At 38.2% G+C, this 26,840-nt stretch overlaps 1 protein-coding gene across 2 annotated transcripts in view; it reads right to left on the bottom strand.

Annotated features, from left to right (window-relative positions):
- The window catches only part of LOC102920703 (sulfotransferase 2A2-like), a 39,101-nt gene extending 15,190 nt beyond the window's left edge, over positions 1-23,911 (bottom strand). Inside the window, exons 1-5 of one of the 2 annotated variants that reach the window (XM_076571888.1) lie at positions 23,722-23,911; positions 22,443-22,651; positions 20,619-20,745; positions 19,416-19,523; positions 909-1,003 (exon numbers count right to left, since the gene is read on the bottom strand). In XM_076571888.1, coding sequence (XP_076428003.1) covers positions 909-1,003; positions 19,416-19,523; positions 20,619-20,745; positions 22,443-22,651; positions 23,722-23,854 — 672 coding nt within the window. In that variant the 5' untranslated portion in view covers positions 23,855-23,911. The remainder of the gene's footprint in view (positions 1-908; positions 1,004-19,415; positions 19,524-20,618; positions 20,746-22,442; positions 22,652-23,721) is intronic. The other variant, XM_042265542.2, reaches the window with a different exon arrangement.
- Between the last annotated feature and the right edge of the window lie 2,929 nt (positions 23,912-26,840).

Here is a 26,840-nt window from a genome sequence, read left to right as displayed (position 1 = left end):
TCCTCAGTCCTTGGATGGGGTTTATGGCACAACTATTAGGGTGTTTGGCCATCCCATCACCAGAGTAGGTCAGTTCCAGCTGACTTGTCAACCATTGCGAGCAGTCTTTTGTGGGGGTATCTTTGTGGATTTCTGTGGGCCTCTTTAGCTCTTTGTTTCTTCCTTTTTAATTTTCAAAATAATAGATATTTTAGACACATACACAGTACTTGAACATATTGCTACCTGTCTGTGGGGGCATTTCAATGAATTGAAACCTGCAATGATCTGATAAGGATATGGCCTGTCAGTCTATTTAGACATATGCCATTACTTAATGTTGAAATATTTTAGATCTTCTTTACTAAGAGTTTTGAAATCTTCAGTGTATTCTAGCCCACCATGCAGAAACCCGTGTACTGCAGAGCAAAGGACACAATCATCACTGACTGGCTGCATCTTGTACATTCCTGGTCAGATGTATATATCACTCAGTTCATGTGACTTCAGCTCCTGTGCTCTCCCAGGATTCACCGATGGATTTCCTGCCTTTGTCCCTCTTCTTGTCATCAAGGGGGGATGACGTACATTTTGGCACAACAGTGGAATGGATGTGCTTTATCTATTCCCCACAGACTACTGGATTATAAGGTTATTAAATGTGTTGCATAGACAGAATTACAAAACCTATAGCACAAGTATGAGCTACCCCAACCTACTCCAGGGTTGATAAGGTAAAGATATGGGTGATGGATAAGGTAACTACAGAGAAAATTTCAGGTGCATGTCAATAAGGGACCGAGGACATAATTTCACCTTTATTGACTCTTTATGAATCTAAAACTGACCTGGGGATACTGAGAAATATGGGTTACTACATTGTGTGAGTTTATGAGAGGCTCTGTGATTGCTGTAAGAATGACAATTACCTTTTTTAAGTCTTCATAGCTCAATAGCAGGAAGTTGTCTCTTTCTCTCATGGATAGCCAGGCACGGGTGTGCTCAAACCATGATCCATATGCCACTGTGGGAACCGAAGTGGAAATCATTGCTTATAAAGAATGAAAGTCATGTCTTCCTGATATTCTTCACCTTTCTGCAAATGGCAGACTGCTTTACTGAGAAAAATGAAACCAGTATTTAAAATATACAATGTAACATTGGACACACACACACAGATAATGAGCTGATTAAATCAAGTTCATTAGTAAACTCATCATCTTACAGAGTTACCCCTGATGTCTCATGGAGACATCCTTCTGTTGGGGTTTAGAGATGGATGGATGTTTTGGGGAGAAGCCATCATACCAATACAGTAAGCCAGAGAATTCTTTCCATGTCTACAGTTGGACTTTATATTGCTATCATGTCTAAAGAACTGTCTTGATCCTTTCTAAGGGAGATCTCCTCACCCTGGCATCCACCTCTAAACTTCCACCATGTCTCAATAGTGACTCTTCAATACCCTGGCGTCCTAAACACAGACTACTAGAGACCTTCCAGGCATAGAATTCCACCTTCTCCCCTGTGGGATGACTCATCCCTAACAGGCTTGAGGGAAAAATGGGCCCAAAACAGTAACAAAAGATACTTTCTAAAAGCCAACCTGGTCTGCTTAAGGGCCTTAGCAAAAGCAGCTGAGGTATGATCTGGAGATCACCTGGACCAATGAGAGGCAGCCAAGCCACACCAGCAGATGCAAATTACTGTGAGACTTGCCTCTTTATGAATGAACTGGGCTTGTTTCCCCCCATTCTCCCCGAGGCTATATCCTTGACTCTGTGCCTACTTGCCCCCATCCCCCAGGGGAACAACAGCACAGGACACTGATACACACCCAAAAACTTCATTTACATTCCTAGGGCTATTGGGATGTTTTCTCAACAGTCACAGTGTCTTCATTGTTCCAGGTTTAGGTATTTGTTTGTTCATTGTTTCTCTCTCTGCATTTCTCAGCTGCCATTGCATATCAGCATTGTTCATGATTATGTGAAGAACTAACTGAATCAAGTGGGGAGTGAAGTACAGAGATAAGCAGGGGTCAGAGCAGTAGGACGCATGAATTCAAGGAATCTAAGATTTGATTGAAAGCTGGGGGTAAGTGATCTACAGAGAAGTAGTAGAGAGAAATAAACATAATAGAACACAGAATTAGGCCACTTAAAGAGATTGAAAGCTGGGTTCAGGTGATGACTCAGAGGAAAGCATTTGCTGTGCATGTGTGAGGACCTGAGTTTGTATCCACAGGAACCTTTCAAAGATGATAATTCAGTTTCTTTTTGTTACCTAGTGCTCCTTCAATGACATGGAAGGTGGAGACAGGAGAATGTCCAGAAGATTGGGACCAACTAAGCTGGCAAACACAGCGATGAACAAGAAGAAAGAGATTTTGTCTCAAACAGGGTAGAAATTAAGGCTCAACACCTGATGTTGTTGCTTGCCTTCCACATTCAAGTTTTGGCACAAAACTGCCACACTCACACATTTATAATCACACTATTGTAAACACACATACCTATTCACATTCAAAGAAAACCTAAAAGCCAAGTCAAATATGGCATACACCTGCAATACTAAAACTCGGGATGTCAAGACAAGAGAAGACCAGAGGTTCAATGGCATATTCCAGTATATAGAGAATTTGTGACCAATCTGGCATACAACAGATCCTGTCTGAAAACAAACCAAAAAGCCAAAACCATTTTAGGGAGTGCACTAAAAATAAGCTAGTGACTGTAAATTAGCAGTGGTTCTGTCTGGAAGTCATTTTAAAAGATAAGTGATTAGTTGGAAGCAGGTATTAAAAAGAATATCTCAAGAAGACTGCCTCTGTCTTGGTATGTAGACAAGAATGGTCTTGAACTATTGATTCACTTGAATCCATCCCATGAATATTGTGATTGCAGGCTTGCACCATACTAATCAGCCTGTATATTGACTATTTTGTTTCATATCAATTGAAATGTATCAAGAGCTGTGACCTAGTGGTTGTATCCAAAACCAATCACAAGATCTGAGTGTTAGTGATGAGTAATATTCAATTAGTAGGAAAGTAAGTAATTGTCTCCTGGTCCTAGAAAGAGAGAAAGAATCAAAGACATAGATGGGAAGAATGGCATTTTGTATTACATGGCTGAGAATAATTCTCATCGATACAACAAGCAGTTGAGTGAAACCAAGTGAATGAATCAAGGGTATATGACATTATTAATAACTACAATTAAAAGAATGAAGGGAATAAGTCATCAAGTAGAGAGAGAGGTGTGGGGAAAGGTTAGAGGGAGTTGGAAAGGTTAGAGAGAGATGGAAAGGGGGAGGGAAAGGGAGGGAAGGAGGGAGAGAGAAAGAGAGAGAGAGTTATATATGAACATTCAGAGAATATGCAAGGCCCTAGAAACTTGTAGTTAATGATACAATTTTAGACAGATTTATTTTATTTTTCTTTTTGTATATGAATGTGTGTTTTTATATGAGTATGAGTCTGTGTGTTTGTGTGTCTGCAGAGATGAGAAGAGTTTCAGTTCCTCTGAAGCTGCAGTTATGGAAAACTGTGAGCCACTTGATGTGAATACTGGCGAACACACTCCCCTCCCCTAAAAAGCATGAAGTTCTTTTGAGCACTAAAGCTCTTTTCATCCCCTAATGACACAATTTTGAAAAGTAATTATGGAAAAAACTTTATTGCAGAAGGAAGAGTAGAAATTAGCACAAGTGATCTACACAACAAATCAATAGTAATTGAAGGAATTAGAGATACAAAAGGGAATGGTGGTATTGTGAAATAATAATGGGTCAAAAGGTGCTTATCATATAAACCTGATGACCAAACCATTGCTGTGAGCCACATAAATTACAACTAGACAACTGACTCCACAAATTTGTTCTCAGGTTTTCACAATGCTCTGTGAGATGTTTGTAACCACACAAATATTCACACATACATATATGCCAGATCACTATAAAGAAGGTATTTTAAAGGAAAAAAATAACAGTGTGAAGGTAAGATGGAGGACTGGGACAATCCAATAAGAACAAAGATAATATAATAAGAAGGTAGGAGTGGGAATTTCAATATATCTTTCACTCTATGAAAAGAGGAAATCTAAAGTTTATAGGTGTAGAAACATTTATTAAGATCATTCCCTGTAGTTAGGAATACAGATGTTGTGTTTAGAGGCCTTTATTGTTAACACAACCTATAACCACCTTGGAAGAGAATTTTAATGAGGAATAGTCTAGATTACAATGGCCTATGGGCATGTCTTTCAAAGGTTGTGCTGTTAATTCTTTGATAATGTAGAAGGATAAAACACATTATGGGGAGCATCATTCACTGCTGGAGGGGTGCAGAAAAGCATAAGGAAAGAGAAAGCTAGCTGTGGTCACGAAAGCAAGGGTATACATTTTTATTGTCTTTCTGCTCTTGACTATGAACATAGTACTTTAATTTCCTGCCATGTCTTCTCAATCAATCATAAACTGTAACATAGTGCTGTAAGCAAAATAAATCCTTTTCTCTCTAATTAGCTTTTTGTTAGAACAGATGCTAATTCAGATACAGGCAGAATTTCGAATACCAAAGAGACACGACCAGAAAAGAACCTACCCTCATAATATTATAATTAAACAACAAAATACATTGAAATTCACAAAAGAGAAACACCAAGTCAAATGTAAAGAAAAGTCTGTCAGAATAACAGACTTTTAATGCAGATTTTTAAAATCCAAAAGGGGCTGGATAACTATACTTCAAATTATAAAAGACAACCAATAATAACTATTGTACCCATCCAAGCTGCTTGTCATAACTTAAGGAGAAATAAAATTTTACATGCTAAAATTATGCAAAATGAATTTATGCCCATCAACATTGCTTTACAATTCAATTTATAGGAGCCTTTTAGAACAAAGAGAAAAACAGATTCATCCATAAGACTGCAAAAGCATACAATTGCTTTACCAGTCAACTTGACACAACCCAGAATTATCTGAGAAAGTCTCAGTTAAGGTATTGTCCCTATCAGATTGGCCTGTGACCAAGGGATTGAATTGTCTTCATTGATGATTGATGTGTTAGGGCCCACAGCATAGGTAGCTGGTCCTGGGACGTATAAAGACTCTAACCTAGTCTGAAACACTGAATGAGTTAGCAGATTTGTAAAATAGTTTCTGCTTCAGTTCCTTCTGGAGATACTGCCCTGACGTCTCCCATAGATAGATTGTGATGTGAAAGTGGAAGCCAGATAAAACCTTTCTTTCCCTACATTTTTCTGGCAAGAGCATTTTGTCACTGAAACTATAAAGCAAACTAGAACAACAGTCATACAAAAAAACAACTTGAGACCCTTGGAAAAACCATCAAAAGAACAGTAATCAATAGGCACCTTTCACTAGTAACTGAATATTAATGTCAATTCCCAATTAAAAAACACAGGCTAGGGGATTGGAATAAAAAGTATGAAGTATATGTTTGTTGTACTCCATAATAAAAGACAGATATATTTTACAATGAAGTGATGAAAAAAGTTGTTCAAGGAAAATGGAGCTTGAAAAAACCAAGTGTTGCTGATCTCATATGACAAAATAGACTTAAAGTAAATCTAGTGAGAATTGATAATTAATATTTCCTACTGATTGAGGCAACAGTTCATGAGAAATGAGAAGATCTTTACAATTCCACACACTTGCACACAGTTCTATACAGAAAATACTATTAGATATAAAACCACAGACTATCACCAGGTGTCATAGTAGTTTCACATCCAACAATTAATGCTTCATCCCAATATAGAGTAAATGGAATTAAATGACATCACAGGTAAAATTGCCTTAAAAACATCTATTGAATATTTTATCTGAACACTGCAGAATACTCCTTGTTCTCAGCAGTCCATGGAACTTTCTCTAAAATAGATCATATATTAGGATACAAAGAATGTCTGAGCAAATTTGGGAAAACTGAAATATTTCCTTACATTCTACCTGACAACAATGAGATAACTACATACAAACAGGAGAGACACCAGAAGGCAAACAAACTCATGGACATCAAACAACTCACAATGTAATTATGAATGATTTCTTGAAAAGAAATCAAGAGCAGAAAGACTCCTTCAATAAATGAAAATTAAAACCCAACATCTATTAATCTGTGAGATGTGATGTAAACAGTCCTAAAAGAGATGTTTAAATGTCAGTGTTCGTATATTAAGAAATCAAAGAGATGTCCAATAATTTAGTTAATGATTCACCTTAGGGCTGTAGAAAAGGAACAAGTCAAACACCAAAATCATTAGCTGGAAAGAAAATACGGACAGTAATGAAATGAGTGAAACAAAAGCAGCTCAACAACAAAAAATTAAACAGATTTGGTTCTTTCATAACATAAACCATATTGACAAACTTTAGATAAACTAACCAAAAGGAAGAGTGAATGCCAAAGCTCATACAGTAAGATGTGAAAACGGAGTCATTATGACAAGCTACAATAAAATTCAGAAAATTATTAAAGTTTATCTTAAGAGCATTCTACTAAACTGGAAAATCTAAAACATATGGATGAATTTCTACATAGATTAAAAACTACCAAAATTAAACTAAGATGACATTTTGAACAAATAAACAAGTAGAAATGGGGAGAAGCATGTGCAGTTAAAAGCAGTCACTATTCTTTTAGAGAAATAGGACACAATTTCTTCTACCCATGGATATCTCTGTGTATGCTGTGAATGTGTTTAAGCAAACCCTGATTGCTTAATAAATAAAGTGCTGATTGGCCAGTAGGCAGGCTGGAAGTATAGGTGGGACAAGTAGAGAACAGAATTCTGGGAAGAGTCAGGAGTTGCCAGCCACACACAGAGGAAGCAAGATGTGAAGGTAGAACTGAGAAAAGGTACCAAGCCAAACATAAATAAGAATTATGGGTTAATTTAAATGTAAGAGCTAGTAAATAATAAGCCCTAGGTAATGGATGAGTAATTTTAATTAATATAAGCTTCTGAGTTATTATTTTATAAGTGTGCTGTGGGACTGCAGGGGTTTGGCAGGACCTGGAGAGGAACTTTCCAGCTACATCCCACATGACAATCCCCAATGCCTTCTTCCAACCCCTCTGGGCATCAGATTCATATGTAATAAACACAAACATATAAGAAAAATACACATGAAATGAAATGAACCTTAAAAATTGCCAGGACTAGTCCTTCCCCTAACCTGTTACCTCTGGGGCAGGGGAGGGCAGAGCAAAGACCAGTGCTAAACAACTCAGCAACCCCCAGGGCCCAGATCTAGGTCTTTGAGTTGGCTCACCCCAACATTTATCCATTCTATGAGCTGCTGGCAAATGTGTAAAGGGCTGGTCCTGCAGAAGCATAGCCACAGGATCTCCATGACTCTGCACAATAGTAGGATATCTGAGAGGAGTCAGTATTCATGGTGTAGCAGAAGCCAAAGGCCCTGAACCAGACCAACAGTTTACTGCAATGAACATTTGCAAATAAAACTGTCTGGTCAAAAAGGTATACTGCAAAACACACCTCAGCTCCTGACTCCATTATGATGAACAAATATGTGATGGGGAGGTTGAAAAGATGGAGTAGCAAAGTGGAACAAGTATGTTGTAATAGGAGACATGACATGTTGGACTGATATGAGAGAAGACTGCCATTGATAGAAGAGCATGTCATTTCTCAGAGGGGTCCGAAAGATGGTTTGATTTTTGCTTTGTTTGGTTTTCCTTTTCTTTCTAAAATAAATGTATTTGTGTACATTTTATTTTACTTCCCAGCCATAGTTTTCCCTTCTGTACTCTCCTCCCAGTATCTCCCTCAGGAGATTTCCCCTCCGTTCCTACTACCCACACTCCTCCTCCTCGATTTCTCTTTAAGAAAGAACCTGTCTTTCATGAGTTTCAATATGGCATATCAAGTTGCAATAAGACTAAGTGCTTCCCCATGTATTAAAGACAGGCAAGGTGACCCTGCATGTGCAGTAGGGTCTCAACACCAGTAAAAATATTGGATATAGGCCCTGTTCTTATTGTTTGGAGACCTACAATGGAACCAATCTACAAAACTATAGCACATATAGAGAGGGTCAGGATCAGTCGCTTGTTGGCACCCTAGTTGGCATTTCAGAGTCTGTGAGCCCCTATGAGCCCAGGTTGAGTCTGTGAGTATTCTTGTGATGTCCTCAACCCTTGTAGCTCCAAATATTCTTTCTCCCCCTCTACTGCAGAATTTTCTGAAATCCACCTAATATTTGCCTGCATGTCTGCATCTGTTTCCATCAGTTGCTGGATGAAGTCTTTCTGATGACAATTGGGCAAGCACAAATGTGGTCATAGGAGACGGACAGTTCAATCTACATATCTGCTATTTCTTTGAGTATAAGTTGGAGTCTTCCTTGGAGATTCTTGGCAATGTTTTTGACTGACCCTGAAATGTACTCCTTTCCATATTCTCTTTCATAACTCTCCCCGTTTATCCCCTCCCTCAAACTGATTGCTCACATTCCCATGCCCACCTGCCCTCAATTCACTCAAAAAATCTTTTTCACTTTCACAAGAATATCTGTGTGTCCCCATCATAAATCCTCCTTATCCCTAGTCTCTGTGTGTCTGTGGATCATAGCAATATTATCCTTTATTTTATAGCTAATACCAATATATCAGTGAGTACATATCACGATTGTCTTTCTCTGTCTGGGTAACCTCACTCAGGATGATTTTTTCTAGTTCCATTCATTTGCTTTCAAATTTCCTGGTGTCCTTGTTTTAAGCAGCTGAGTAATATTTCACATTTTCTTTATCCATTTCTTGGTTGACAGACATCTGGGTTTCCAGGTTCTGTCTATTACAAATACAGTTGCTATGAACATAGTTGAGCAAATATCTATATTGTAGGATGGAACATTCTTTGGATATGTGCCCAAGAGTGGTATAGTTGGGTCTTGGGGTAGGTTGATTCCCAGTTTTCTGAGAAACCTCCACACTGACTTCAAAAGTGGCTGTACAAGTTTGCACTCCCACGAGGAATGGAGGAGTGTTCCCCTCATACTACCTCCTCTCCAGCATGAACTGTTACTTGTGTTTTTTATCATAACCATTTTGACAGGATGAGGTGGAATCGGAGAGTCATTTTAATTTGCATTTCCCTAATGGCTAAGGATGTTGAACATTTTGCTAAGGGTTTCTTACCCATTTTGGTTTTTTCTGTGGGAAATTCTCTATTTAAATCTATTTTTAAATTGGATTGTTTAGTTTGTTGGTGTCCAGTTTTTTGAGTTCTTTATATATTTTGAATATTGACCCTAAGTGAGATGTGGCATGTTTGAAAAACTTTTTCCAGTCTATAAGGCTGCAATTTTATCCATATTGATGTTGTCCTTTGATTTACAGAAGATTTTCTACACAGCAAATATGTAGTTTATTAATTGTTTATCTTAGTGCCTGTGCTATCATTGTTCTCTTTAGGAAGAGTTGCTCCTGTGCCAATGCATTCAAGGCTGTTCCCCATTTTGTCTTCTATCAGATTCAGTGCATCTGGATTTATTTCAAGGTCTATGATCCACTTGGACTTGAGTTTTGTTTGGGATGATAGCTATGGTTCAATTTGCATTCTTCTACTTGCTGACATCCAGTTAGGCCAGCACCATTTGTTAAAGATACTTTCCTTTTTCCTTTGTATAATTTTTGGCCTCTTTGTTGAAGATTGGCTGTCCATCAGTGTGTGGATTTCTGTCTTGGTCTTTGGTTCAATTGCTCTGATCATTCTTTCTGTTTTTAAGCGATATATACTTTTTACAACTAAAGCTGTGTAGTAGATCTTGACCTCAGGAATGGTGATATCATCAGGCATTCTTTTATTATACAGAATTGTTTTAGCTATGCTGGATTTTTTGTTTTTCAATATGAAATTGAGTATTGTTCTTTTAATTTTGTAAACAATTGTTTTGGGATTTTGATGGGAATTATGTTGAATCTGTAGCTTGCTTTTGGTAAGATGACCATTTTTACTATGTTTATCCTACAGATCCATGAGCATGGGAGATATTTCCTTTTTCTGATATCTTATTCAATAAAGAACAATGCTCAAGTTTTCTTTTCTTTAAAAAAATATTTTTGGTTTTCTTTTGGGGGGAAGTTACAGAGGTAGATAACAGGTATGGAAGACATAGGAAATGAGTGGGAATGGGACACATGGTGGTAAATTCTCAAAGAATCAATGAAAATTTTGTTATACAAATACTCAGGCCTGTAACAAGCAATGAAGATGCAGAAGTACTTAAAACAATCTCTAAATTAAAAAAATCAGGCCCAGATACATTTTCTCAGACATTCAGCCTTCAGAGAACTTGACCAAAATTTGTTGAACTGTTCCATAAATGAAGGAAAAGAGGTCACACTACTGAAAGTACTTTTATAAAGTATCATCTTGATACTGAAAGCAGACAAATATTCAACAAAAAGAAAGTTACAGACCAAGATCCATGGTGAACAATGATGCAAAACTTCTCAACAAGTTACTTTCTCTTTTTTTTTGGTATTTTTGAGACAAGGTTTCTCTGTGTAGCTTTGTGCTTTTCCTGGAACTCACTCGAGACCAGGCTGGCCTCACACTCACAGAGATCCACCTGGCTCTGCCTTCCAAGTGCTGGGATTAAAGGCGTGCATCACCACTGCCCGGCTAAGATATTTTCTAACTAATATCAGGAATATATCAAAGAGTAGTTAACTGGCTCAACAGGTAAGGTCATTTTCCTCCAAACCTCATGACCTAAATCCACATGATGAAAAGAGAGAACACATTCCTGTAAGTTGTTCTTTACTCTCCAATTGCACACTTGGTTTTACATGTACCCACACAATGTGTGTGTGTGTGTGTGTGTGTGTGTGTGTGTGTGTGTGTGTGTGTGTGTGTGTGTGTTTAAACAATCATTTACCATAATCAAGTTGAATTTATTCCAGAGAGGCAGTTCAGGTCTGGTTAGATATACAGATATCAATAAATGTAAATTAAATAGCATAAATGGACTGAAGAACAGGAAACACACTGGAATCTGTGTAGACACAGATTTTTTTTTTATAAATTTCATAATCTTCAGGACTAAAGTCCTGAAGAATTCGGAATTGAAGAAATATATTTCAAAATAATATTTACCTTATGTTAGAAAATATAGCTAATGTTCCACTAAGAAGGGGGAAATTCAATGCATTCCTTATAAAACCTGAAAGAATACAAGCATATATACTTCCTCCATTCTTTTTCAATGTAACACTAAGGTCTATGTTAGAAGAAAAAAACAAAAGTCACAAACAAAAGGGATAAAAATAAGAAAAGAAGAAGTCAAAGTACTTATATTTTCAGATGATCCAATTCTATCAATAAGAGAGCTGAAAGTGTTTACCATGAAACATTTAGATATCATAAAGGCTTTTTATAAAAGTGACTGGGTACAAAATTGTCATACAAACATCAAAACTTTTCCTATATACCAATGACAAATAAACTGAGAACTAAATCATAGGAATAAGTCTGTTCACTATTGCCTCAAGAAAATACATCAGAATAAATCTAATCAAGAGTGCTGGCTTGAAAAGTATGTCCCCTCTAACTTTTAGGCATTTGAATACTTATTTCCCTTTGCTTGATGTTTTGGGAGGACTAGGAGGTGTGAACTTGCTGGAGGAAATATGTCACTGGATAGGATTTAAGTTTTCAAAAGAGTGGCACCATTTCAACTTTTCTATGCTTCCTTTTTGTGGATTGAGGTGTGGGATCTCAGGTGCTACTACACTGCCATGCCTTTCCTTCTGGTGTCATGCTTCCTGTCATAGTGATGATGGACTCTTACCTCTCTAGAACATTAAGTTCCAAAGAAGCCATTCCTTCAATATGTTTCCTAGTTAAATGATATTTTATCACAGCAATAGAAAAGTAATGAATGCACCAAGTATTTATAGTTCTCTTTAAGGAAAACCTCATCACACTAAAGACAGAAACTGATGTAGATATTAGGACATGGAAAATGTACCTAGAAGTATTAATGGTATCTAAATGACCAACCTACCAATTGCAATGTCCATATTCGACACAATCTCAATCATGAATTTAGAGTCAATATACACAAAAATAAGAAAAAATTTAAAATTCATATAGAATGTTTGGATGCTCACTCCTAAATGGAACATTATGCAATTACCTCTAAGTCTTAAGGACCTCTGCAGAAGAGGGAGTGGAAAGAACATAGAAGGTGGAAAGAGAAACAGAAGAACTGTAAAATGCTGACATATGGGCATGACACAGCAAAAGTAGCATGATCTCCATGGTACTGAGGCTGCTTGCAATGTTTCTGCACAAGACTGGCCTATCGATGATGCATGATTGGTGGGGAGGACACTCATGGAACACTACTGCTCTCTGCTGAAGTCCTGGATACTGAAGGATTGTGGGTGTTGGGAAGTCAGTGTCTTCAGTTGTGTCCCAGTGCTGTACCAACTAGGTTTCAAATGGTAGTACAAAACCCTCAGTCCCACAGATGATCCTCATCATGACCAAACTAATTGGGTCACAAATAAAAAGACAAACTTTTCAAAGAGAACTGTAAGGAATGAGGATTAGTACAGATCAGAGGGTGATTAGAAAGGGTGAAGTGTTTCAATAATCAGGAAATATTTTATACAAGGTATGAAATTTGCAAAGAACAAATTCAATTACAAATTCATATGAAAGCACAACCTCCCCCAGATAATCAAACCAATCTTTGAAAAAACAGTACCCTGTTTCAAGTTATACTATAGCGATAGAGTATTAAAAAGAACACTGTGCTGATATAAAACAGACATGTAGATTAATGGAATACAAAACCAAGACATAAGTTCACATGACTACAGGCAACTGATTTTTTTTTTAATTTTATTTTACAATAATATTCAGTTCTACATAATAGCCACAGATTCCCTTGTTCTCTCCCTTCCTGCCCCTTCCCCCCAGCCCACCCCCCATTCCTACCTCCTCCAGATCAAGGTCTCCCCCGAGGACTGGGATCGACCTGATAGACTCAGTCCAGGCAGGTCCAGCCCCCTCTTCCCAGATTGAGCCAAGCATCCCTGCATAAGTCCCAGGGTTCAAACAGCTAACTCATGCCCAGGACCTGGTACCACTGACTAGATGCCTCCCAAACAGATCAAGCCAATCAACTGTCTCACCTATTCAGAAGGCCTGATCCAGTTGGGGGCCCCTCAGCCTTTGGTTCATAGTTCATGTGTTTCCACTTGTTTGGCAATTTGTCCCTGTGCTTTTATCCAACCTTGGTTTCAACAATTCTTGCTCATATAAACCCTCCTCTTTCTCACTAATTAGTCTCCCAGCACTCCACCCGGGGCCTAGCTGTGGATGTCTGCATCCAGATTCCTCAGTCCTTGCATGGGGTTTCTGGCCCAGCTATTAGGGTGTTTAGGAGACCATGGCAAATGAAGACCACATGAGAAAACGAAGAAACAAAGAGCTAAAGAGGCCCACAGAAATCCACAAAGATACCCCACAAAAGACTGCTGGCAGTAGTCGAGAGACAGCCAGGACTGGCCTACTCTGGTGATGGGATGGCCAGGCAACTGATTTTTGACAAAATATCAAAAATATTCATTGGAATAAAGACAAGATCTTTAGTAAACAGTGCTTTGAAGACTGGATTGGTTGGGAAAAGAAGCTGGCTAAAGAAATTCAAACCTAACCCTGATTGATTCTACCCCGAAGACATTCTGTGTAAACAACCCTTTCTAGTCATTTAGGAAAAAGACTTTTTTCTCAACCCTGGAAGAAATAGCTATTCTCCTAGACTCCTCCTTCCAAAATAAATCTCTTTCTCAAAAGAGTTTTGGGAGTAAAGATCTTCATTCACTGGCACAGAGAAGATCCTTGCTGAGACATCCCCACAGTGGACACAACAAGGGAGAGCTGAAAGAGTAGAGAAAGGAGGAGCTGAACCAAAGATCTTTGCTGAGAAGTCCCTCAGTGGACAGAGCAAGAGAGAGAGCTGAAGAGTAACAGTTTTCTCCAGAGCTGGAAGAGATTGCTACATTTCTGCAGGAGTTTCCTTTTTTGCAGAGTCAAACAAAAGAAGCAACATCTTAGGCTGGAAATGCAGGGCTCTGCCTCCTTAAGTGGGGGCTGAGCAAAGCTCAGCTGTAGTGGCTCTTCAGGAGAGGAGAAGGATCAATATATCCTGTGGGGAGTCCATCCCACATCACACCAGGTATACTTTGACTTTCCCAAACAGTCAGAATATGTATCCCTGCTGAATTGGTTCCAGGTTTGGCTTTCCCAAGAAGTCAGAAAAAAATTGTATTGCAGGGTTTGGCTGCTTCTTTGCAGTTCCTGCTGTCAGAGCTGTGCTAGACAGCTCCAGGTGTCCTGGACACGTTCAGGACAGAGCTGTTTTTCTGAGCAGCTTTGAGGTGTCTGGGATAACTTTTCCTCCAGGGCTAAACTGTCTCCTTGCAGTTTCAGCTATCAGAGCTATGCTAAACAGGCCAGGTATCTTGGATGCCTTTAGGACAGAGCTGTTGTTCTGAGTACCTTGATGTATCCAGATACTTTGCCCTCCAGTGCTGAACTGTCTTCTTGCAGCTTCAGCCATCAGAGCTGTCCTAAGTAGCTCAAGGTGTTGCCTGACCCCAAAGTAGTCAGGACACATTTCCCCAGAGTTGTTGCAACAAATTTACTCACAACATTAGAGCTGAAACCAATGCCCAAATGCACAGATTTGCAACCAATTTGCTTACAGGAATACTATGTGTAGAAGAGTTTATTTATATCTTAATCTTTCTTAACACACACACATACACATACACACACACACACACACACACACACACACACACACATTCACCACAATTCCAAATGGATCAAGAACCTCAACAGCAGATCCTTAACTGTGAAGCTGGTAGAGAAAAAGATTGGAAGTACACTTTGAAATGAAACCACAGCCAAGGACTTTCTAAATAATACTCATTTCACTCAGAAAATATGGCAGATAAACAAATGGGACCTCATGAAATTAAAAGGCTTCTATCAACCAAAGGAAATCATTAATCATGTGAATATACAACCGCCAAAATTGAAGAAAATCTTTGTCAGCTACTTGCTCTCAGACAATGTATATATAGTATCTATGAAGAAATCAAAACTAAACAAAAACAAACCCTCAACATTATGAAAATATTCCTGGAGCAAAACTTGGGCCCTGGAACTCAACAGTGTTACCAAAAGAGAAAAACCATGCCTTGTGTGCATTTTTAACATTTTAAATATTCAACATCATTAGCTGTCAGGAATATGCAAATAAAACTAATTAGAGAGTTTATCTTACCCCAGTCTGAATGGCTATTGTGAAGAAAAGAAATGATGCTACAAAGTTACACAGAGAAACCCTATTTTAAAAAAAGAAAGAAAAGAAAAGAAGGTAGAGAAAGAAGTCAGATGACAACAAATGTTTGAAGTGTGGGCAAAGAGAAGAAAATCCAAATATAAGGGGGTGAGAAAGGAGTAAATGCAGATAATGGATGTGAGTGTTGAAAGAGAATACAAGGCTACTGTGTTCTAGTTATAAATTTGTCATGGATTTTTGGTTTTGATGATGGAAAATTGAATGCAATATAAGTGATATTGAAAGTGAAACATTTAATCTGAGTCTTAGTAGCTTCTCTTTTGAGTATCAAATCTAACTGTATTTTATATACAATTTATATTCATTAAGTTTATAGGCTTAGAGTCTCATTAATTCGGATTTATATTGTTTTTACTTATTTACAAGTTTCTTTATAATAAAATGTAGTTTTTTTAACTTTAAAGAAGAAAATGTGGGGAAAGAGAAATACTTTTGGGAGTACAAACTGACCCAACCCTTACTGAAAATACTGTTTTCAGTTTACTATAAAGTTGAAAAGAAAACATCCATATGACCCAGCTATCAATTCTTAGGAATATACTGAAACTATTTAGGTATAATCTACTATATACTATAAACTATATATAAATATGCTATATAAAACTTAGGTACAACTATACAGGTATTTGAACATCTGTGTTCATTGCAACTCCACTCACAATAGCTAGGAAACAGGTTCACTCTACATGCCATCAACTGAAAAGTAGATAATGAAATTATAATGTGTATATACAATTAAGTTTCACTCAGCTATACATAAGGAATTATGTAATTTTCAGTAAAATACATGGAACTGGAAAATATACCTAATGAGGTAACTCCAGCACAGATAGACAACCATTGCATGTGCTGTCTCATATAAAGACCCTAGACAAATTCTTAGTGTGTTTAACTTGAAGTGTATATTAAGTATAAGAAACTGGAAATGGGGCATTAGGAGTGAAACATGAAAAAAAGAGACTTTAAAGAGAGAGAAATTCCAGAATACCTCTGGTATGAATGTGAATGGAGGGAACATGAGACTGAGTAGGTTAATGTGAAGATGGCATGAGAAGATGAGGGGTAAAATTAACCGAAACCACTGGGCAGTGGTTGCACACTCCTTTTATTCCAGCACTTGAGAGGCAGAGGCAGGTGGATCTCTATGAATTCAAGGCCAGTCTGGGCTACAAAGTGAGTTCCAGGAATGGTGCACATCTACACAGAGAAACCCCGCCTCAAAAAACCAAAATCAATCAACCAACCAACCAACCAACCATCGAAACTGAAAACCCCCAAAACCAAAACCAAAACCAAGAATATATGAAAATGCCTTATGGAAACTCATTAGTTTTAAGCTCATTAAAACATATAAGTCAAGGTACAATACCGCTTCCAGGAGTCATTGGTTACTAAGTGAAAACTCCATTGCTAGTGTTGGGATAACTCCCTTGGATTTGTTGCCTAGTAAGGACTGAGGAATCAAATAAAATAGGAAATTGTCACTGTTGTCAGTGCTCCCTAAAACTAGCTAGTAAGACCCTATTTCTAAACACATCCTCATATTCTTATCACAGTATATAAAGAAAGCAAGCTGGGAATGGCCTGAAATATGCCTTCCTGTGTAATAGCTCCCATAGTGCCAGAAATTGTTGTGCAGTCTGATAGTAGGAGACTCTTTTCAACAGTCATATTCAGCTGTGTACACTGTGATCTGTACTTTAAACAGCCTTACAAGATATGTCCACTAACTAGTATAATAATGGGAATTGTGGTATCAGGGTAACCAATCATTTTCTGATTGAGAAGAGTTCAAATGTGGTATAGTCAATGTGGTTGAATATCTATGCTGGGGAGGGCATAGGTCCTAATCCTTTTATGGTGTATAGGCAGTTAGTGGTTGCTGGTGGAGAGAGAGGTATTTTTTTCAGTATAGGAGCTACTGGTGAGAAACCCATGTTCCTTTAAATGACTCCTTCCCTGTGCTTCAGTAATAGTGTTGAAGCTATCACTGTTGTTCTGCTAAATGTACTTGATATGCACATCAAATTCTCTTCTAAATAGCTATGTTTCTCCTTATATATCACTACTGTTAGCTGGGTTAAAAAAGATTCTTCTCGTAGTGCAGTAGTAGTTTTGGAGACTCAAAGTTGGCCAAAATGCTGAGAATAAGTGTCCTTTTCAGTGCTCACCAAATGATATGATCTAGATGCCCTCCCATGTAGCCTTTAGAAACACAGAGGACGAAGGTATGGAAATGATACAAATGCTAAAATATGTAGTAGAATGCTGTGGAATATTGTCTTCTAGATATGATATGACCATAGGACATTTTAACTCTTAGTATCTGGGATTACTGCACAAGACCTGCATAAGACTGGGCCCTAAAATACTCTATCAAGGGAAGAGAAAGTACTCCCAAGTATCCACCACTTTCCTCTGGATTTATGAGCAGTCAAGTGTAATTAGGGGACAGGACTCATGACATCCCATTCCTTCCACAGTCTATAGGCAGTTAGTGGTAGCTGGTGGAGGGAGATGTATTTTTTTCAATATAGGAGCTACTAGTGAGAAACCCATGTTCCTATAAATGACTGCTTCCCTGTGGTCCATTAAGCAACCCCAATGGACTTCACTGCGTCATAAACAGAATCATGCAGAAAAGGGACATGGAAGTAGAAAGCAGAGTTAATTGGGAAGAGGAAAAAGATCAACAAAAGTGGAAACAACAGAAGAGAATAGTGGGCCATTAATGTGATCAAAATTACCTGCATACATGTATGAAATGTCATAATGAAACATGTTGTTATATATAATTATTATGACTCAATAAAAGTTAAACTATATGCAAAGTGTTAAGAATCCATGCCTATGAAAATACTTTTGTGACAATAAAGAAAATAGGACTTACAATATTTGTTAAGATGTGTCTTAACAAAACAGTAAACAGTCAGGATAATGTATGGGAAGCCAGTAAAAAAAAAGACTAAGAGAAACCACCACTGAGTTGTGTGGTAGGAACATGCACATTCGTTATTTTTCTGCTGCTGTGTTAAAATATCATGAACAAAGGCAACTTAAGTAAGCAGAGACAGCTTAATTTTGGCTTATTATTCTAGAGGGTTAAGAATAAATGATGGGAGAAAAGAGACAATGACAACAAGTGGCAGGCAGGGCTATAGCAGCAGGAAGCTGTTATGTCATCTCCTCAACTACATCCAGAAAGCAGAGGCAAGCATCTGGAAGTGACTTAAGAACTTAACTTTTTGATGTGGATCTAGGGGAGCACTCCTCCACTGCTAGTGGTATTGCAAACTTGTACAAGCCACTTTGGAAATCAATATGGAGGTTTCTCAGAAAACTGAGAATCAATCTACCTCAAGACCCAGCTACACCATTCTTGGGCATATACCCAAAGGATGCTCAATCTTTCCATGAGAACATTTATTCAACTATGTTCATGACAGGGTTTTTCACAATAGCCAGAGCATTGAAACAACCTAGGGGCTCCTCAGCCACACATTGGACAAAGAAAATGTGGTAAATTTCCACAATGGAGCATTATTCAACTGTTAAAATCAATAACATCGGGAATTTTGAAGGCAACTGGAGGAACCAGAAAAAAAAATCATCCTGAGTAGGTATCCCAGACACAGAAAAACAGACATGGTATGTACTCACTCAAGAGTGGATAATAGCTGTAAAGTAAATGATAACCATGCTACAATCCACAGCTCCATAAAGACTAGGTAACAAGGAGAGCCCAAAGTGTATGGTGATGTACTGATGTCCCTGGGAAGGGAAAATAGAAGAGATCTCCTGGGTTGACTGGGATGGGAACATGATAGATTGGGTTGGGGACATGGTTGGAATGGGAGAGTAATGAAAGAAACATCTTGATGGTGGGCGTTTGGGGTCAGATAAAAACCTGATAAGAGAACTCCCATGAATCTACAAGGATGACTCAAGCTAAGACTATTAGCAATAGTGGATAGGTAGTCTGAACTGACCATTTCCTGTAATCAGGTTGGTAACTATCCACATTGTCATCAGAGAGCCTTCCGCAAGTGACTGAAGGAACCAGATAGAGAGACTCACTGGGATTAGCTCAGGAAATCCTGTTGAAGAGACAGAGGAAAGATTGGATGAGCCAGGTGGCTCATGGTCATCACAAGGGTACCCACAGAAACAAATGACATGGGCTCATAGGAGCTCACAGTCTCTGGACTCACAGCTAGGGAGCTTGCATGGAACCAACCTAGGGCCTCTACACATGTGTGACATTTGTTTAGCTTGATCTGCTTGTAGAACTCCTAGTGAAGAAAGCAGGGCACATCCCTGTTTCTTTGGTTGACTTTTAGGAACCTATTCCTCATAGTGGTTTACCTTGTCCAGCCTAAATACAAGGAGTTTAGCTCTACCTGAACTTGATATGCCATGCTTTGTTGACACCCATGCTGAGGCCTGCCCCTTTCTAAACAGAAACAGAGGAGGAGTGGATTAGGGTGTGGGGTGGGGAAAGTGGTGCGTGGAGGGGATTGGAGGGAAGGAGGGAGGGGAAACTGGTCAGGATACAGAATACATGAATTAATTTAATTAAAAAAAGAATTTAGAACCTCTCAAAGCCCACACTCAGTGATGTACCTCCTGCAAGGTTGTGCCTCATGAATCTTCTGAAACAGTGCCATCAAGTGGGAAACAGGTGTTTAAATGTCAAGGTCTATTTGAGGAATTTCTTATTCAATACCACAAATTATTACACCTACCTTAGTACTGGAAAGAGCAGATACTGCAAACCTTGTTGGGATGCTGTGTTATGGGCAAGCTGTGTCTGTGTCTGTTGTGTAGTGGCATGTGAAAACAGAAAGACTTCACAATTAGGTTCAAAATGGTGATGAGACTTGGAACCACATATTAGTTGAATACAGAGAGATCAGATGTAGCCAAGTGAAGACTACAGAATATGCTAAAGGCTAGGGATGTAACCAAGTTAAATAAAATACATGATCTTGAGAGTGAGTGCCAACATTAAATTGATGGAACATGGTAGTAGGTCCTTTAGTCCTAGAACTCAAGAAGTGGATTCCTGAGGAACAGAGCTTCAACATTGTCCCTGGCTATATAGAATTCAAGACCAACCTGAGCTATATCTCACTTTGTCATTAAAATGTCTCTGAGCCTCCCCCAAGTCCTATATTTAACAGGACACTCACCATTTCCTTTGATGAACCATTCAAAATAAGTTGTCAGTGACTCTGGAATCTTAACAAATTTTGTCTTACTCCAGAAAAAATAACCAGACACAAGAACATCTCTGGGATTTCTGATGACATAGATTATCTTAAATAGAAAAACATGTACATGACGGTCAACATAGCCATTCCAAACCTTTTAACTTGCACAATATATATGAAATGTCAGTCAAATCACCATGAGGTTTCTAAAAACTTTATTTTTATTTGGACAAAACTTTACATAAATGCAAATATCTATAGTGAGAATCCTCTATTATAAATTTATTTCATTTACAAACATGTAACTGCACAATTACTCAGGTCACTAAGACTTTAAAAAACAAAACAAGTATAACAAAAATCCATGGCTGATCCTATATTTATAAAGATCAATGTCTTACAGTGTGAAAAACCATCCATCCATTGTGAAAGAACATCTTATATACTCAGAGATGAGTACTGTGCTAAATACATTTGCAATATGCAAACCTAATTGTTGTCCACAACCATAACTACCAAATATAACTTTCCAAAGAACCATGGTGCAAATCTCAAGGCCAGTGTGTCATTGCCCAATAGTGGACACAAAGACTTACAGGCAACTCAGAAATGCAGAGAGTCAGAGAAATAGACTTTCCCTGGGAAAAGCATAACAATTGGTTATGCAATTCCAAATGCTCAGCCCTGAAAATATACAAAGAACTAACATTTTATATATATCGCAGGTTGCATTTAAATATTGAGAAATAAGTAGATACATATATAGATATAACAACAATTAATGAAAAAAGACTGCAAATTTGAAAGACAGAATGGAGTAAACCTTGGAGAGAGGAAGAAGGGGGATGATGTATGTATTTATGTTATGATCACAAACAATAAAAGAAACTAATTAAATATAAACAATAATTTAATAAAAGGAAATTCATATTTTGTACCAATGATCTGTGTAACATTATTCTAGAATTCAACTTTTTAGACTTCAATTTGTCTAGCCAAGAGTTTGCCAAATCCACATAAAACACACACACACACACACACACACACACACACACACACACACATATATAATGTCACAACTTCATTGTGATATTATCAAGAGAGATAATAGTTCTACATTTGTCTTTGTATTTTAAGTATAAAATATTTTTAAGTTCCATGGTGCAGAAACTTCCAGAAAGCTTTCTTACAAACTACAAACTATGATAGGTCAGAACCTGCATATCTCTGTTCCCCTCTGAAAATCCTCTATCATTGGTGTTGGGGATTCCTGTGGCTACTGATCTCAATGGACAGCTAGATACAACAACACACAGTGGGTACAAATGGGCCATGACTGCTGAACAATCTCCATGATTAGAGTACTGATGCCTGGTCAGGCTGCTTCTTCTATGAGCAAACCTGCCTGGGGTGATTCAAACACTGATCATGGAATACATATATCCATACATATATGCAGAATCACAATTAGCTAATTGACTTTGATGATAGCAAAACAGTAATGTCCACTGTACACTAGAGTTTGCCCACTACTTGACCTATATGTGTAGTTCCTGAATGCTCTAGTTGATATTTCACATTCTTTCATATATCTGCTAAGGATCAATGTGTGGTACTTGACATTCTGGTACTCTGATGTAGTCTGAGGAGGAGACACATCTGCATCACTTAGTGCATGTGAATCTCATGTTCTCACCCACAGCCTACACAATTTGAGTGCATTTCAAGAGCTCCAGGTCCCACCAAGGTTGATGAAGTTCAAAAAACATTTGGTCAAAGATTTCTCAACTACTGGATACTGACCTTGGCCTTGGAACTGAAGAAAGATTCGGGGAAAAAATGGAAGGGAAGGTGGGAGTTGATGAGGCGTGGTCCTTCCTTATTGATTAATTTTTGATATCCCCTTTGACTCTCTATCGAGAGTGAGCGGTCCCAGATAGGCACAGATTGGACCCAAGTGGGATCCCCCTTGCTCTGAATCAAGCAGACAATCTCCTTCATCCAGTTACTTCCTGAAGAAGGAAAAGTAATGGTCATTCATTTCAACAGAACTTGTTAAAAAGCCTCAAGTAGGAAATTGTACACCTGTACAATTTACAGTGTATCTGTTTTCAAGCACACAGACCTGTGGTGTTCACAATGTCCACATATGCTCTAAGTACAAATTATATTCATCTAGCACATTGCCAGTGCTTCACATGCAGAAAGTGAGATTCTACTCAATTAACTCCACCTGAAAGTTCCCTCAAGTCCTGGGCCATCATTATTCTACTTTCTGGTGCTGTGAGTTTGACTTTCCCAGATACTTCACAGGGATGTAGTTGTGGACTCTGTCCTTGAGACTAGCTCCTTTCTTTTAATGCAAAGCAATTGATATGCTTCCATGCTGCAGTATGTCTATGAGTACTGCTTCTCATTAGGTGAATAAATCCCCTTCTGTCAATTTTCCACACACACTTGCATTTAAGTTTACTTGTCCTTGGGTATTTCTCTAGCTTTCTTCTCTGGATCAATGTATGAATCTTCTTCATGGAGTCCACTGCCCTTGGCTTTTCCATGTTCTTTCACTGTCAATGTCAGCAACCTAAAACTTACCTATGTTCAGTGCTTCTGCCACCCAGCAAACAACCCTCCCCAAAGCCCATGCTGCTTCTTTTTGGTTCCTTGAGTTTTGAGAGTGTTTTCACTCCTTGGACAAGGTCCATAGTAATTCTTCTACCTGACATTGTCCTCTCCTCCTCATCTTCTTACATCCATGCCTTCATACCTTGGTGCTATTTCTTCTGTTTATTTCCCTCATTTCTCCCTTCCATTCTCCTCCACACAGAGACAGAACAATGCCAGAGTCTCCCTTAGGATCAACTGATATTGCTCACATGGCCTAGATGAGCCTCTCCCCACACAGAAAAGGCTGGTGTTCTTTCTCTGAGTGAAATGCACTCAAAAACAGCAATCCATGCCCACAAAACATTTTCAACATCAGATATAATAGAGAGCATGCCACTAATCACCCAAATGAATGAGGATCAAAGCCTTATGCTTCCTCATACACTTCAGGATCATTCTCACTAACGGTTCTTACCTGATTTAGGGTAAGTCAGTATGAATGTGTCTTCATCTCTGAACACAAACTTATCACAAGATTTTTCCATTATTTCTTTTTCATACTCTATAGTAGGGAAAGGTATCCCTTCAAACCAAAGGTAGTCTGACATGGCAAAGAGCTCTTTATGGATGCTATTAGGATACAGCTTTAGCCAGATTTTCAGCTTCTGGCAAATGTTGAGAGGTAATCTTTATAGTGTAGGCAAAGAAATTATTAATACTCCACAGTTCCTTGTAAATACAGCTACTTACAGGAAGAAATGATGTAGTAACCAGTCAAAGGTTTTTGTGTTAAGCAATTGTAAACACATTCAGAGATGATTCTGCAATATTCATGGTCCCAAACCAGAAACTCAATAACAAGTACTAGGACATAAAAATGAGGTTTAATTTAAAATGTTTTCTAATACAATTCAGCTTTCAGAATGGTTTCAAATGTGCATAAAAGTTACAGAGGTCATACAAAATGTTACCACATGAAAGTTTTTTTTTAAAGTAGTGCTTATTTTTGAGAAACTCAAGCCCTTAATTGTGCTATATGGCTCCCACCTTCACTCTCCCCCTCCAGTGCCCCATTCCCTTCCTGTATTTATGATTTCTTCTTCACTTTTCAGTTTATGTATATGTATATTTATATGGTTTATATGTATATGATCACATGTACATATAACCTACTGAGTCCAGTTAGTTCTCTTTGTATGTGAATGTACTCTGAGTGGAGCACTTGTGATTGGGAAACCAATATGGGATTTCCCTACTGAGGCAGATGATTCTCTTTTAGCAGCCTTTGACCTCACCTAGAGGTAAGACCATGTAAAATTTATCCTGCCCTTATTTCTATACCAACTGTTGTGATTATGATAGCATATTTGACTACATATACTTTTGAGAGTTCATAGGTGTATTTTCCTGTCATGTCTAGGGTATATGTCCCATCAATTAGGATCCTTAGCTGCTGGGGGATTTCTGTCCCCTCTTCTGTGTTTTTTCCAACCTTTCAATTAAATGAACTCATTGCAGATTCATCAGTTGTGGTTGGGCACCTTGCAGTCAATTATTCTTTGCATTTTTACCAGTTGTGGGACTTTGTAATAGTCTCCATATGTTGCAAACAGAAGCTTTTTTTTTTTAAAAAAAAAGATTTATTTATTTATTTATTATGTATACAGTGTTCTGCCTGCATATACCCCTGCAGGCCAGAAGAGGGAGCCAGATCTCATTAGAGATGGTTGTGAGCCACCATGTGAGTGCTGGGAATTGAACTCAGGACCTCTGGAAGAACAGCCAGTGTTCTTAACCTCTGAGCCATCTCTCCAGCCCCAGAAGCTTTTTTTGATGAGGGTAAGAATTATATTTATCTGTGTGTAAGAGATAGGTATTAAGAAAACAGATAGAAACTATACTGGATTCTGGTACTTGTAGTAGCAGGTTCACCTCTTAGATCTATGTGGTTCCAGGTCAAAGTGGTTGTCTATGTGTACAGTGCCAGACATGGCTTCCCACTAGTTGAGTGTGCCTTAAGTTCGATTAGTCAACCCTTGAAAACCCAAAGATGAAAGCTCCACTTTTGCATCATCATGGATATCTTGCTAGTCAAGTTATTGTTGTGGTTCACAGATATCACACCTGGATAAGCCGAGTGATTGCTCTTCTCCCTCGGAAGCTTTTCACTTTATGAAAGCCACTTGTCAAATAAGAGGTTCCAGGTCAATTTCAGTTCAATTCCTACGAATTCTGTGTCTAAAGTGTATTGCAGTTTGGCAACAGAGTTGTAATCTAAGTTCTGTGTGCCAATCAATCAAGGGCAATAATACTTGGTATTGTTTTGAAGGTTGCTTGGAGTACCGTGAACAACTAGAGAGGGAGTTTCTCATGCATGGTGCTAGAGTTTTCCCTTACAGTCCATGGCACTTGGAGGGAGTATTATCATTATAAATTTCATAACATCTTTAAAATACATGTTAATACATGCATATTATATATGACTTTAGATAAATATGAGATAATAAACTTCCCTGTGTCTCTCCAAACATCCTTGGTAGTATTTATCTCTCCTTCCTCTCTGTCACTCTGTATTCTCTCTGTACCCATATCAGTTCAAGTCCCTGAATTTCTTCTATTTCTCCCTTTGTAGCACCTGTATGCTATTCCTGTATCTCGAGCTTTTTCATTAATTGCTCCAGGTTTTCTTTCTTAGTTCTGTAGTTATTCCAGGTTATGAATGCATATCTGCAAATGTGTAGACAGGAAGCACAAAGAAGGAGGAACATTTAGCATTTGTTTTCCATGTCTGGGTTACCTCTCTCATTATAATACTTTTTAGTTTCACCCAGTTATCTGAAAATTTTCATGACTTCATTTTTCTCTGCAGCTGAGTAGAATTGTATGTATGTATTACATTTTCATTTGTCATTCTTTTGTTGAAGGATTGGGCTTATTATCAGTGTTAGTTATGGGTTTTATCTGATGGAGTTGGATTTAAATTCAATTAAAAGTTGTTGACTTCTCCCACAAAGTTTGTACCATTATTGCACCAGTATATCTTGAAGATAGCTCACTTTTGTAGATGTGTCATACTGATGATTGATTTTCTTCTCCTGCAGTGTGCACAGTAACTTCCAGGACTATTAATGATAATCGTCCTTGATGATACTTCCTCTTGTATACCAGATCCTTTTCTCCATATTCAATGATATAAGTTAAGTTCTGTGTTCAGGAATAAGGCCTTACTATCAGGTTGTGGAAGGTAATCAATAACACTGACAATAGCCTATGATGTTGGGTGGTGGTGGACTGTGGCAACCCTTTGACCAACTACTGAAAAGATGTAACTAATTCCTGGTACTTGAAATTTTACTTGGTAGCATATGATTTCTGTAGGGAAAAGGGCTGGCTAAAGAAAAGCACCATCACCATGGAGCCCAGAAGTAGAGAAAGATGTCTCAGATCAGGGCAGAAAGCAACACAGTTTGGTTTAGTCAGATCAGAACCATCTCTTCCCCTGGCTAACTGACTTGTGAAACCAACCAATCACAGAGCAGGACAGTAGAACCTTGGGCCCCAAGTCAACCCCTAGTTTACTACACCCCCAAGATA

Source organism: Peromyscus maniculatus, chromosome 1 (genome assembly GCF_049852395.1).
Source record: "Peromyscus maniculatus bairdii isolate BWxNUB_F1_BW_parent chromosome 1, HU_Pman_BW_mat_3.1, whole genome shotgun sequence".
Taxonomy (NCBI): Eukaryota; Metazoa; Chordata; class Mammalia; order Rodentia; family Cricetidae; genus Peromyscus; species Peromyscus maniculatus.
Note: the sequence above shows the minus strand (reverse complement) of the source record. Positions and strands in the feature narration are given on the sequence as shown.